This window comes from Molossus molossus, unplaced genomic scaffold, assembly GCF_014108415.1.
Source record: "Molossus molossus isolate mMolMol1 unplaced genomic scaffold, mMolMol1.p scaffold_m16_p_9, whole genome shotgun sequence".
In the NCBI taxonomy this organism is placed as follows: domain Eukaryota; kingdom Metazoa; phylum Chordata; class Mammalia; order Chiroptera; family Molossidae; genus Molossus; species Molossus molossus.
In genome coordinates this window covers 3,252,592-3,267,538 of record NW_023425403.1, presented here as the reverse complement: position 1 = coordinate 3,267,538, position 14,947 = coordinate 3,252,592, and the positions used below count along the sequence as shown (strand labels likewise).

General features: G+C 56.2%; 1 protein-coding gene across 6 annotated transcripts in view; it reads right to left on the bottom strand.

Moving 5' to 3' along the window:
* Positions 1-14,947, bottom strand: part of MCPH1 (microcephalin 1) — a 178,691-nt gene that overhangs the window by 141,678 nt on the left and 22,066 nt on the right. For all 6 annotated transcript variants that reach the window (XM_036249619.1, XM_036249620.1, XM_036249621.1 and 3 more), the window contains exons 5-8: positions 13,944-14,087; positions 10,383-10,472; positions 8,731-9,819; positions 2,879-2,985 (exon numbers count right to left, since the gene is read on the bottom strand). In XM_036249619.1, coding sequence (XP_036105512.1) covers positions 2,879-2,985; positions 8,731-9,819; positions 10,383-10,472; positions 13,944-14,087 — 1,430 coding nt within the window. The remainder of the gene's footprint in view (positions 1-2,878; positions 2,986-8,730; positions 9,820-10,382; positions 10,473-13,943; positions 14,088-14,947) is intronic.

The window sequence follows — 14,947 nt, the reverse complement described above, 5'->3', positions numbered from 1 at the left end:
GCGGGGGGTGAGGGCTGGGGGTGAGGCCTCCGGGGGGTGGGGGGGCGAGGGCTGGGGGTGAGGCCTCCGGGAGGGCGGCGGGGGTGAGGGCTGGGAGGGCTGGGGGCGAGGCTTCGGGGGGGGCGGCGGGGGGCGAGGGCTGGGGGCGAGGCCTCCGGGGGGTGGCGGGGGCAAGGGCTGGGGGTGAGGCCTCTGGGGGGATGGGGGGCGAGGGCTGGGGCTGAGGCCTCCAGGGGGGTGGCGGGGGCAAGGGCTGGTCAGAGCGCTCCGGCCATGCAGACCAGTGGGCACTGCGGACCCCCTGGCATGGCCTTTCAAAGAGACCTTCCCAAACTGCTGCCGGCCCTCTGCCCGCTCTAGAGGAGCCCACACTCACCAAGCCTGGGCCTGGGACACACATGGGCAGAACTGGGGAGAACTGAGCGAACCCCTGGGACTCGGGCTAGTGCTCCTGTGTGGGAAGCAGAGGACTCACCCCCCAGCCCTCCAGGTGACCGAGCACCGCAGTCCCACCCCTCCAGGTGACCGAGCACCCCAGTCCCACCCCTCCAGGTGACCGAGCACCCCAGTCCCACCCCTCCAGGTGACCGAGCACCCCAGTCCCACCCCTCCAGGTGACCGACCACCCCAGTCCCGCCCTCCAGGTGACCGACCACCCCAGTCCCGCCCTCCAGGTGACCGACCACCCCAGTCCCGCCCTCCAGGTGACCGACCACCCCAGTCCCAGCCCTCCAGGTGACCGACCACCCCAGTCCCACCCCTCCAGGTGATTGAGCACCCCAGTCCCAGCCCTCGAGGTGAACGAGCACCCCAGTCCCACCCCTCCAGGTGACCGAGCACCCCAGTCCCACCCCTCCAGGTGACCGACCACCCCAGTCCCACCCCTCCAGGTGACCGAGCACCCCAGTCCCACCCCTCCAGGTGACCGACCACCCCAGTCCCGCCTCTCCAGGTGACCGACCACCCCAGTCCCGCCTCTCCAGGTGACCGACCACCCCAGTCCCGCCCCTCCAGGTGACCGACCACCCCAGTCCCGCCCCTCCAGGTGACCGACCACCCCAGTCCCAGCCCTCCAGGTGACCGAGCACCCCAGTCCCAGCCCTCCAGGTGACCGAGCACCCCAGTCCCACCCCTCCAGGTGATTGAGCACCCCATTCCCAGCCCTCGAGGTGACCGAGCACCCCAGTCCCACCTCTCCAGGTGACCGAGCACCCCAGTCCCACCCCTCCAGGTGACCGAGCACCCCAGTCCCACCCCTCCAGGTGACTGAGCACCCCAGTCCCACCCCTCCAGGTGACCGAGCACCCCAGTCTCACCCCCCCCCTCTGTCTTTCACCCTCCGGAGGGACTGACCCTCACAGTGAAACACCGAACACGGCCCGGAAAAAGCCACAGCCTGGTCACTGCTGAAGACGTGAGTGTTTCTGGCGAACAGGCTCAGTCCCGACCGTGGTGCTGAGACCCCGCAAGGTCCCACGCAGCCCTAGCAGCGGAGCGCTGTCCGCTTCCACGTGGCCTTCTGGCACCCCGTCCACCCTCCCGAGTGCAGGTCTCTTCCCCTTCAAGCTCCCGGGGTACCCTGAATCAACACCCGAGCGCTTACACCCGATGTGTCATGCAGACAGCGATCACTTGAGACGAGTCCAGGGAGCGGAGCAGGGCTGGAAGGGGGCCGTCCTCCCGGGAGACTGGGTACCCGGCCGGGAAAACCAGCCACCCCGGGTGACACCCTGACTTCCGGATGACCGAGACCAGCTCCACACTCTGTGTCCACGTCCTCCCCCCGCAGGGACAGGACAGATGGAGCAACGCCCCGCGATGTCCTCAGAAACAAGCTGGCCCCGGCGCCCCCTCCAGCGGTGCAGGCCCAGGACAAAAGCCGTCACAATGCTTGGAGGAACAGGTGGGCACCCGCCCCGGGCTGTCCGGGGGGACACCTCCCAGAACCCTCCCAGGAAGGTTCCTCATATTCCCAGGACAGAGTGAGCCTGCTCCCAAATTCCTGGGGAGAGGAACAGAAGGACTTTGTTGGCAGGGACCCACTGACAGTCTGGGGGTGGGGGTGACACAGGTGTGACCAGCTCACCATAGCTGCTCCCGCTCCGCAGAGTATTGGGATCCAGGAGGCCCAGGGCTGGGCTTTGCACTCACCCCAGATCCCTTCCTCCCCACGAACCCGCCTGCCTCCTCTCTGCAACGCAGGGCTCAGGTCTGGGCTCCAGCAAGCCAGTGCCCTGCTGGGGTTCCGACGTCTGACACAGACAACTCCAGCATCTACAGCGAGTCACTGTGTGCGCTGCAGCCACGGCCCCAGGGCCAGTGAGCCAGCCAGACCCCGGGGACGCAGCTGTGGCTGTTCACAGCCTGTGCTCCCACCTCTGCCAGTGTCTCCAGTGACCCCCGCAGGGCACCCGGAGGGGGAGGGACCACCCTGGGCTCTACCTTCAGGGCCACAGTGGGCACGCGAGAATGTGCTCCCAGGGCCCTGGGGCCAGGACAAAACCTGCCCCTCCCAGGCCTTGTGGGGGAGCCTGACTCACCACAAGTGACGGACATTTGGGCTCCTCACCTCCTACCCCGAATGTGCCCTCAGTGAGGACAGCAGTTTCCATGGCCAACACTCCCTGCCCCGGGGGCCGTCAGCATTTCACCAGCAAGAACCCTGCCCGCTGTCCCACACCCCCCACCCTGGGCTGCGGGGGACACACCTCCCCCCTCAGCTGCGGGGCACACACCCCCCACCCCCGGCTGCAGGGGACACACTCCCCAGCTACAGGGGACACCCCCTCACCCCCAGCTGCAGGGGAGGCCTGGCTTACTCTGGCTGACCGCATGGCCATGACAGCACAAGCCGAGGGCGGTGTTCTCACACACTCACCTTTCGGTCTTTACGCCTTCTCTTTGATCCCTCAGGGGGGACGAGGCCCTCGCAGCCTGGCCAGGAGCCTTCCCCAGCACCACACCTTGTTGGTCCGCTCTCCGCACCTACAGCACAAGCGGAGAAAACACTAGTCAGCACTTCCCGGGGACGGTGAACGCAGCTGAAGCACAGGGAAATCTCCGCTCCTGGCGCAGTGTGCGGGCCTGGAGGCCAGCGGAGCAGCCCTGCCCACTGTCCCCGCGTCCCTTCGGGACTTTCCGTCTCCTCCACTCCTCCACCCCACGCCATCCTCCCGACTCCGGGTCAGAAACTGTGCCCGCCAGGCGGCCCTGTGCCCAGGGGCCCCTCTGTCCACCTGGTCGTGCGAAGAGGTGCCATTCCTCAGGCACGACCGCAACTCCAGTTCTCCGACTTCTACACACAGCCCACACCCGGCTCCAGAGAAGGCGGTTCTGCGTCAGAGTACACGAGGCGTCTGGGCGCCGGGGTGAGTGACTCCAGAAAACAAGCTTCATTTCAGGGCAACGCTTCGGGTTCCAGCCTACAAGGGCAGATGCTGCTTCTCCCTGACCCGCCCAGCTTAGACGGGCGTCCCGCCTTGAAGACACACACACTCAAGACTCCGGCAAGTGAACCGTGGTTTCATTAGATGCGGAGCGATGCAGAAACCCCGCGTCACCTACAGTCAAGGGTGAGATGCTTCCGTCTCGTGTTCCTTGTTCTCACTCTTCCCTCCCCAAACGGCCTGCCTCCTATCCGAGTCCGTTGTTATTTTGATGGACGACTAATACCAGCCACCACCTATCTGGTCTCTGGATACGGCTCCCGGCAGCCTAGAGGACACTCGTCCCAGGTCCCAGCCGCAGCCTGGTGCTGGTTGACCAACGCACACACCCACCTTCACCACCCGCTCAGTCCTTGATGCGCTCACCAAAAAATATCAGGCCCTGGCCGGCTTAGAGCATCAGCAGTTAGAGCCTCGGCCCATGCACTGAAGGGTCGTGGGTTCGATTCCAGTCAACAGCATGTACCTGGGTTGCAGGTTTAATCCCGGGCCGGTCAGGGTCGTGTGGGAGGCAACCAATCAATGTGTCTCTCTCTCCCTTTCTCTCTCCCCCTCCCTCCCTCCCTCCACTCTCCCTAAAGAGCAATGGAAACGCATCCTCAGTGGAGGGTTAACAGAATAGATTGGTGTCTACGACGGGCGGCCCACTGCAGAGAGGCACCAGCCCTGTGCCGTCGTCGGGAGCTGAGCCCTGCAGACAGACACACGAGCACGAGGCGCAGGCGGCTCGAGCGCAGCAGGAAGTCACGGCAGGTGACTGAGGCTGCCTGCTGCGCAGACGCTCCAGATGAAGGGGTGCTCTGATCAAGGCGGGTCACACGGGGGGGGGGAGCTGCATGAAGGTCTCAACTCTCCTTTCAAAAGCAAAGTCCGAAGAAGTGGACGCAAGATGCAGAACAAAGGGTTCTCTTGCATCCGAACTAGTCATTGGCAACTTGGGCCCTAAAATCACCAGGCCGGCCGTCAACCGCCTCTGAGCCCTCATGCGGGTCCCCGAAGACGCAGCCCCATGCCCGTGCTGACACGGCTCCTCAGCGAGCTGCTCTGGTTGACCTGTGTCCAGGCCCCTCCCTGTCCGTCCCCTCGACGACGGCCCAACTCATGACGGCAGCTGGCCGGGGCCCCTCCTTGGCAGACGGGTTAGTAGGCCACGTAAACGGGCCTCTGGCTACTCCCTGTCTAAAACCCCGATGGCTTCTCATCGCACGTAGGAACCAAGTCAAGCCCTGGCCAGTTTGGCTCAGCAGTTAGTGTCGGGCCCGGACCGAGTCTCGGGTTCGATTCCAGTCCAGGGCACGTACCTTGGTTGCAGTTCGTCCCCGGTCTTGGTCGGGGTCATGCGGGAGGCAACCACATCGATGTTTCTCTTTCTCCATCCCTTCCTGCCTCCCTCCCACTCTATCTGAAGATAAATAGAAAAATATCTTCGGGTGAGGATTTAAAAAAAAAGAAACCAAACCAAACTGCTCCAAGCCTCCCGGGATCAGGACCACAGGCCCTAAGGTCCGGCTCCTGCTGCCCTTTGGCCCTCACGTCCCCCGAGGCCTTCAGCCCCGGGGTTGTTGCTGGGTTGGCCCCTGTGTCATTCCCACCAGCACGTCCCACCTCAGGACATTTGCACCTGCCAGTGTGCTCAGGGTGAAACGGGACTCTGGCAGTCAGAGGCGACCTCCTCCTGCACACCCAGGCCTGTGACTAATGTCCCCTCTTCCGAGCAGCCTTCCGGGCTGCCCCACCTGACTGCCTGCACTTGCGGTTCTTCCCATCAAACACTGCTCACAACCGGACGTCATGCTCACATCCAGGTGCTGTCGGTCTTCCTCACTACCACGGGACCTCTAGGAGCAGGGCCCGCCCACCATCTCCCTGGACACCAGGAGGTGCCCGGGACACGTGTGCGCAACGAACAGCTGTAAAGTGCACTAATGTAAGTGAGGAGAGAGCAACAAGAACATTTTACTCTTTAGCAATTTTTTGGTTACATTAAGCTTGTATTTGTGTGCTATTTATATTAGAGAACAGAAGTTTAAAGAGAACATTTGTTAATTGAATTTCAACGACTGCTGCTGAACCCTGATGGAAGGCTCCTCCCCCCGGGCCCGTTCAGCGCTGCTCTCACTGAAGCTTGTGCTCAGCGCTCCGCGACCTTGACCGCACACCCTCGGACACCGACAAGGACCGACAGACGGTGAGGCAAGACCTGATCGCAGCCCGGAACTGGGGCGCCACTGGGGAGACAGCAGGCCTAGGCTTTGATACCCGGGCGGCTTCCAAAGGGAGGTGGGGCACCACTGGGCCGATGACGAACCATTAAGACATCGGGGGATCTTGACTTCATCACGACCGAACGAGGGTTAGACTAGACACGCACAAGTCTGTTCCGCCCTGCAAGGCCATGCCGTGTCTCTGGAATGGCGGGGACTCCAGAAGAGATCCTTCCGTCTGTTTCCAGCTCTGAGCCAAGCAGGGTCGCACCAGGGCCCTGAAGCACCCACTGCAAGACGGCCCCGGCCTCCGGACCACTGAGCCCTGAAGTCTCCTGGAAGGGCCCACGCTGCCCCTCACCCTCTTCCCCGTGCCCCACGCAGGACCTGCCTCCGAGGGCCACCGCCCTCCTGCTGGACACCACAGGGACAGCTTTTCTCCCACTTATGCTGTATTTGCACGTGATTCAAGAGTCCTCAAAAGCTTCGAAAGGACACGAGATAAATATTAGTAAAAATGTAATTAACTACCAACACTACCCTTCACATCTAGCGTTTGAAAGTACTTTCAAGTCCGCACTTTAAAATAAGTATTTTGAAAACACACACAAGCCTAATGGAATATAAAATACACTTTCTTATCAAACTTTATATATTTCAGGAAACTAAGATATAAAAATTCAGTTAAAAGTTTACAAAATTCTTTTTGTGAGATCAATTTCCCGAGTTCCTTTATATCCAAGAAAAAGATACACATCTACGAATACTTCAATGCCCATCACTTTCCATCCTGAAAACAGTGGTCCAAACCATGAGGAGTGCAGAAATGATAAAGGATAAACATGGCCTTAGTGAAAAATCACCCAATCTTTAGGTAAAGAGGGTTAAAGTTCGACATTTCCACATTTTGATTTCTGAAATATATTTCTGCTTAAAATCAGAAAGGGTGAAATGTTTTCTAATTTTGCTGTGACCGGAGAATTGGGTGGACTGCCCTCTCTGCTGTGGTGGGAGTGGGGCTCTCACGATATTTGGGAAAAAGAATTTTTTAAGACACACAGGAGAATGAGTGGTTTTTATTTGTGTGCAATTATATGCCTGTCTCTAAATTCCGTTTCCCTTAACCCCGTCCTGGAAGATGTGCAGCTGGGGACTCGGCAGAGCTAGATGCAGAGCCAGGGTCCAGTTTCCGTTCCATGGCGGGGCTGGGTCCCGCACAGCATCAGGCTGGTCACAGTCCATCAGTCCACGTGTGTGGGGTCCACGTGGCCGTGAGCCATGCGGGTGAGGGCAGAGGACCGCGTCCCCTGGAACAGGGGAACCAGGAGCCTGGTGCACGAGAGAACAGACAGGGCCAACCCTTTTGTTCAGGAGTTTAAATACCAAATCTTCCCATACTTGCAGTGGCCACGCCTACTCTGGCCACTGATCCATCCCCGTGTGACTGACAGGCAAGCATCGTCCCATGTCACCCAGACCTGCCTGGGCAGGCGTGTACCGTCCAGTCCCTTCCCCAGGATCTGTGGGAACGAACCTGCCGAGTGTTGACTGCGGCTTCCTGGCGAAGCTGCACAGAAGGCCTGAGTTACCCAGCCTCCCCTTCCCCTTTCCCGTCCAGTAACCACCAGGTTACACAGCGGCCTCACTACCTTCGCGACAATTACTTCCATTACACAGTCCATTGATGTGGTTACAGTTACATTACCGACCGGAATAAATCTAAATGGCACATTTAAAGCAAAATAAATAAAAGTCAAACAAAGTCTGCTACAATAAACTCGGCTAAGGAAAGCGTTAAATATTTCTTTATAGCTAACACTGTCAAAATTTTCTGCAAAATAAATTACTAATGACATATATCCATGTACTTTTCCATACCTTCCCTTTTCTTGATAGAATCAGTGACCTTCACCGCCCGCAATAAACAGTGTCCCTGCTGGGAATGCAATGTGTGTACACCCCATCTGCGTGTGCCTCTGTGCACACAGCCCCGTCTACGTGTGCCTCTGTGCACAGCCCCGTCTGCGTGTGCCTCTGTGCACAGAGCCGTCTGCGTGTGCCTCTGTGCACAGCCTTGTCTGCGTGTGCCTCTGTGCACACAGCCCCGTCTGCGTGTACCTCTGTGCACAGCCTTGTCTGCGTGTGCCTCTGTGCACACAGCCCCGTCTGTGTGTGCCTCTGTGCACACAGCCCCGTCTGCGTGTGCTTGTGCACACAGCCCCGTCTGCGTGTGCCTCTGTGCACACAGCCTTGTCTGCGTGTGCTTGTGCACAGCCCCGTCTGCGTGTGCTTGTGCACAGCCCCGTCTGCATGTGCCTCTGTGCACACAGCCTTGTCTGCGTGTGCCTCTGTGCACACAGCCCCGTCTGTATGTGCTTGTGCACACAGCCTTGTCTGCGTGTGCCTCTGTGCACACAGCCTTGTCTGCGTGTGCTTGTGCACAGCCCTGTCTGCATGTGCTTATGCACAGCCCTGTCTGCGTGTGCTTGTGCACAGCCCCGTCTGCATGTGCTTATGCACAGCCCTGTCTGCGTGTGCCTCTGTGCACACAGCCTTGTCTGCGTGTGCTTGTGCACAGACCCGTCTGCATGTGCTTGTGCACAAAGCCCCGTCTGCGTGTGCTTGTGCACAGCCCTGTCTGCGTGTGCCTCTGTGCACATAGCCCCGTCTGCGTGTGCTTCTGTGCACAGCCCGGCACTACGGTGAGGCTACACGGGAACACAGAAGTGTGCGCCCGCCGATGATGCACACTAACTGCACACAGTGCAAGAGGTATCACTTTCTTCTCACCGGGAGAAAGAAAGGGCTCGGAGAAATTTATGCCTAACAGAGGTGACCTAGAAATTCCATAGGGTGGTGAGCCATTGCCTCTAAAGAATGTACCACCAGAAAATATAAAAACCCACATTCTTTAAAATTAAAAAAAAAGAGACATTTAATTATGCAAGAATCAGGATGAACATACAAGATGTACACACTGTTCCGCGCTCCTAGACGGAGGCACCTGGGACTCACGGCTCCCCTGCAGCCTCTGCCCAAGTCGGCCCTTCTCCAGACCGGGCCACATGCCAATCACCTACCCAATTCACGTATAATGCTGTAAGATTCACCTTCAGAGGAGCTCAGCGTGCTAGAAGTGGGGCCTTCTCTTTGCACGTCCACCAACTCTTCCATTTCTTCACTGCTCGGAGCGGAACCACCCTGCTGCGCTCTGCCGGCCCGTCCCCTCTGGTGCATGAGCCCGCTGTCGCTGTGGGAAAATCCATTCCCGTCGGGGCTCGCACCAGCTCCCTTCTGCGCATCAGCCTGTCCACAGCGCCCGGGAGCTTCCTCAGCAGCAGGTGTCTCCTTAGACGTCGCACCACCCACAGGTGTGTCGGACTCATCCCTTCTCGGCGTCTGGAGACTGGAAGTAGGTTTCGCTGTCACACTGGTGATGGCGACTGACCTGGGTTTTCTGCCGATGCAGGAAAAGTCACACGTTTCTAAGACGTTTTTTCTCTCCTCCTTGGAAAGCCCTACTCTGCAGAGGAACTGAGCAGGGCTTAAGGACGACCGCCGTCCAGGGCGAAGACTGTCCGAGCGCCTTTCCCTAAGGTTATCGGGTGAGAAGTAATCCTCATACGAGGACGCCCCCCCGTCAAGTGTCCTGACAGGAGAGCTGGCCGTGGCCTGCAGGCCGCTCTCTGCTGGGAACAGCTGCACGCGTGGCGCGGGAGACCTCCTGCCGACTCTTTTCTTCAGTCTTTCCTTCGGAGGCGGAGGTTCTGCGGTTCGTCTTCTCTTTGCCGAGCTCTTGGGCCACAGGTGTCCCAGAGGGTGGCCTTTGGCTGCAGACGACGCAGGAGACAAAGCACCCCTCTCATCGACCATCGGGGCGGTGCCTTCAGGCGGCTTCTCAGGACCAACCACCTCACCGCCAGGCCCTCGCTGCCCACTTCCTTCTTCCTCCAAAGGGTGCCTCGTAGATTTCTGGGGAGGTGACTGGCTGCGGGGCGTGGGAGATGCTGGTGGCTGGATACTGCTTGTTCTCAGTGCAGGTGAAGAAACACACACCTCACTTTCAATGTCATCAGCGAATCCGCCCCACTTCCTTTCCTGGTTCCCACATCTTGAGTTTCCACAAAGATCATCAAAAGACAACTGCAGACCACCAGCAAAGGAGTCCTCTGGAAGACAATGACAAAGAACGAACCTTTAAAAGAGGGTCTGGGTCACTGTACAAGTAACCCTGCCTTCTCGAGCACAGTGACACAGCTGAAGCACTGTCATCATTAGGAGAGCTAACCCTGGCTGGCCTGGTTCCCTGACGACACGGAAGCATGCCGCTGGCCCCAGCACACGTTCCCGAGGACACGGAAGCATGCCGCTGGGCCCCCCGAGCACAGGCGGGAACACTGTCCACAGCTCTCCCACTGTGCTGTGATGCACATTCAACTGCAAGTTATTTCACACGAGATTATATGTATATACTTTTAAGCGAGCAACTGAGTCGGTGTCAAGAAAACAAATGCTAAGAGAAAAACCACAGGAACCAAAAAACGAGGTTTAATTCTTGCAATTTGTCATGACGTAATTTTATTACAATCACTATTTTTTATTACTTCCTAATTTCAGGGTAAATTCAGGAATTCTACTTTGTAAGTAACTAGAGTCTTCTCATCGAATGGAATTCCAAATAAGAACAACCATAATATTCTTATGCTTAAATATATCACAGAAAATAACTTACCTGAGCACAGAGTATCATGTGAAATGTTCGAAGATGCTTCACACGAAGAGTTAACAGGGTTCTCATAAGGCTTTTCAATCGTTTGGGAAGCTGAAAGCACAATCAAAACATTTCGTTAGACACAATTCTGATACACTTTCAGACGAAGCCACGGAGCCCAGGCGCCTGCGTCACCCACACAGGCCGAGGCCTCGTCCTGCGCCTTCCACACACGCCGGAAACGAGCCCAAGAGCGTCCTGAAATCTATCGCAGGTGATGAGCACCATAAATTAATGCACTTAACCCACCTGTGAGAGGGTTAGCCCCGGGACAAGCAGAGAGGGCCTGGAAAGCCGGCCTGGCCGGGCCCAAGCGGAGGCTCGGCCAAGGGGACCGGCTCTCTCCCGTCCGTCCCAGCCTGACGAGCAGGCTCCTTCTCCAGCACCGCACCCGCCGCCCCAGCGGGCTCCCTGCACACCTGCCGCCTGTCGTGTGGCACTGGGGCGGGGGCACTACGCTGCTGGCACCTGACGGGCAGAAGCCAGAGATGCAGCCAAGCCTGCCACCAATCCCAGGCAGCACCCCGTGAAGACGTGCCCGGCACAGGGTCAGTGGTGCCGAGGCTGAGGGACTCGGAAGGTTTCACAGAAAACACCAGGTTGGGTTGCCTGTGATTTAACAAACAAGGTCATAAGCATTATCTTCAAAGACTGTGACTATAACACACCAGAAACGAGACATTCTGACCTCATACCCACAGGTGTCCACTGAGAAAACTCGAGCACACAATTAAAGAGCAGGAAGGAGCCGAGACGAGGAAGGGAAGCTCCGGAAGCTTCTACGGCTGGCTCTGAGCTGCGCTCGCGCACCGAAGCGGCAGATGCGACCCTGCGAGGGCGCGGGTGCAGGTCAGGGCGAGTCTCTGTGCAGGGTACACGGTCACCAGCAGCACGCAACCCCCGAACACTGCCCACGACACACCTCCGTGTCCACGCTCACCCCCTCTCAGCAACAGCACCTCACTTACTACAGCAGCAAGCCACGCTGCAAAGATGACATTCCGTCGGGCTCGTGGTCTCCTGGAGGCCACTTGGTTGCCTTCTTCCTGGGCTAGAACAGCTGCAGCCCCACCGGCCAGGTCACCCCGATGCTGGGTCACCGGGCACACGGACTGCATGTCCGACTCAGATACAGGCTGCACAGCCTGTCGCCTCCCTGGAGCAGCGCTGCTGCCCTTGCCGCTCTCTGGCCATCGGCGGTTACAGGTGGCTCACAGCCAGGAACAGCCACAGGACTGAGCTCAGCCCACGGACTTCGGCAGCAGCAGTGGACCAGGCTTCCGGTCAGGGTACTCCCAGGAAGCTGGCCCAGCTGGGAGGCACATGTCTGCAAACAGCCAGGCACCAAGGACAGCAAAGCAGAGACGGGAGCCAGACACCAGGGCAGCCCGAGTGCCGACTTCCGACTGCTCTGGGGCGACAGAGACGGGCGCCTCCGTCCAATCCAGCCGCTGGTGCTGCTCCCCTGTCACATGCAGCCAGAACTAACCTGACTGCGGTGCTCACGCCGTATCATACACACACACACATGTAAACGCAACACCTGAAAAGTCTAGCCTTGCCCTGGCCGGTTTGGCTCAGCGGTTAGAGCTTCGGCCCTCGGACCAGAGTCGTGGGTTCATCTGGTCAAGGGCACGTACCTTGGTTGCAATTCGATCCCGGCCCTGGTTGGGGTCGTGCGGGAGGCAACCCACCGATGTCTCTCTCGTATCAATTTTCTCTCTCTCTCTCTACCCCCCCACCCCCACACTCTATCTGAAAAATCCATAAAAAAATATTTGTCTACATTAAATGTAACATTTCTGTTTAGCAAAAGTCACTGCAGGTGACATGAGGACGGATTTGGTGTCTTTATCCAACAACAAATTCACTGAGTGCCTGTACCACGGAGCACCCTGTGTGCACACTGGACAGCTGGGAGGTGTCACAACTGGTGACAACCAGAACAACTCTTTAGTGGAAAGACACCCAAACAGCTCTGCCAATCAGAAGGAAAAGTACACAATGGATTTGGACAAAGACATGGAACTCACAGACATAACAGAGCCCAGCACTGAGTTGGTCAGGGATGGCCAGTCGACAACACAAAAAGACATCCAACCTCACCAGCCCATTCCCCGCCGACCTCAACAGCGATCACACAAAGAAGAGCAGTGTTTCCGTCTCGGGGTGAAGAAGACCTGAGACCACTGCCACCCAGTTTTCCAAGGGGAGACACGGGCATGTTTGCAAACGACCAGCAAAGGCACCATGGCCATCTGTCAGAATCTCTTGAAAAATAAAAAATTATAGATAAAAATTTAACTTCTGCCTGTGCACACTGATGTTCCCTCGATCCATGAGGACCCAGGAGGGCGAGACGTCTGCAGAAGCACGTCTGCGTGGATGTAACAGTGGGGTGGGGAGCCCGACACCCACGAGGCAAATGGTTAGAAGCCCAAGAACAGCAAAACCACGATGTCTAAAAAGAGTAACGATTGCAGCGTTAATTCTAGTGAAGAAAAACTAGAAAAACATGCAACAGAGGAATTCAATATTAAAACTCTACACTAATTTGCAGCATCTTTTAAAGAAAGAAAAAAAAAAAGAGTTAGGTCCAACTACTGACCTGAGAAAACCTTCAAACCACTTTTAAGTAAGAAAAAAAGTTGAAAATAATAGGTATGCCAGGATCCAATGCAAAGAAAGTCACAACTCCACACAGAGAGGCACAGGTTATCTTCATGCGACGCAGGTGTGCAAGGAACTGGAAACACACCCTTCAAACTCGGGTTGCCGTGGGCAGAGGAGGGTCAGGTGGGAATCAAGACGGTTCTCACTAAGGAGCCACAGACTGGTCAATGTTTTATAAAAGTATATATGCAAATTAATTAAAAGTTTTAAAGATAAAGGAAAAAACACAAATTGATGGTTATGTTTAGATACTTAATCTAAAGCAAATTCCTTCAAAAGAGAGGACTGATTAATTTAATTTAAAAATCCCATAGTGTTAAGCCCTGGCCGGTTTGGCTCAGCAGTTAGAGCATTGGCCTGAGGACCAGAGAGACCGGGTTCGGTTCCCGCTAAGGGCATGCACCTCAGTTGCAGTTTGTCCCCAGCCCTGTTTGGGTCGTGCGGGTGGCAGCCACTCGATGTGTCCCTTTCACGTCGATGTTTCGCTCTCTCTCTCTCCCTCCCACTCTATCTGAACAAAAAATGGAAAAATGTCCTCGGGTGAGGATTAAAAAAATAAATAAATAAATAAAATAAATTAAAAATCCCATAGTGTTAAAACTGACAAAGGAACTACAACAAACAGGATTCTAGCCCTGGAGAACAATACACTCAACTCACGCTTAAAATGCTAATGAAGCATGAGGTTTTCTGGAAGAAAATATTAACAAAGTCTGTCCTGAAATAGGTTAAAATCTGTTCGAGTCAGGAAACTTGAAATAAACACCAAGGAAAAGGAAAACAGACACCTTTCGACCACAATGTGTCACCTATTCGCATCACTTGCATTTCTGAAATGGAAGCACTTACAGGTCGGGGAGAGGTTTTCCCGTTTCTCCTTCATCTCCTGCAACCTCTTCTCCATGGCCCTGTGGTGACCACGGTACATGGTGATGGTGGGACTGTACGTCAGGGAACCATTGGACTCAAACAAGAGAACAGGGACGTCATTCTCTGAAAAAAACAGAAAACAAAAACAAAATCCAGTTTGAAGCTCAAAAATGCAATCCTACTTCAACAACAGGATTCCTTTTAAGTTCCCCAACCACCACAGTTTCCTCCTCCCCTTTCCAATCATCACCTGCTGATACCAACAGTCTACCACCTCCACCTGCACCAACAGTATCACCACCTCTACAACAGAACCAACACTCCGTCTCCTCCACCTGCACCAACAGTATCACCACCTCTACAACAGAACCAACACTCCGTCTCCTCCACCTGCACCAACAGTATCACCACCTCTACAACAGAACCAACACTCCGTCTCCTCCACCTGCACCATCAGTATCACCACCTCTACAACAGAACCAACACTCCGTCTCCTCCACCTGCACCATCAGTATCACCACCTCTACAACAGAACCAACACTCCGTCTCCTCCACCTGCACCAACAGTATCACCACCTCTACAACAGAACCAACACTCCGTCTCCTCCACCTGCACCAACAGTATCACCACCTCTACAACAGAACCAACACTCCGTCTTCTCCACCTCCACCATCAGTATCACCACCTCCACAACAGACACCCAGGCTATAGAGAAACACTGGGAACACAGCACTTCAGAGCATCAGGACTGTCCGAAGGGTTCTCCAAATCACTGAAAGAACACGTCTACTGGAAAAAAAGATTAAAAATGGCCAGAGGTTCTGAGTAGACATTTTTCCTGAGAAGACATACAGATGGCCAACAGGCCCATGAAAAGATGCGAACATCACTCATCACCAGGGAAATGCAAGTCAAAACCACAATGAGACACCACCTCATCTGTTAGAGTGACCATCACCCAAAAGACAAGAGATAACATGAG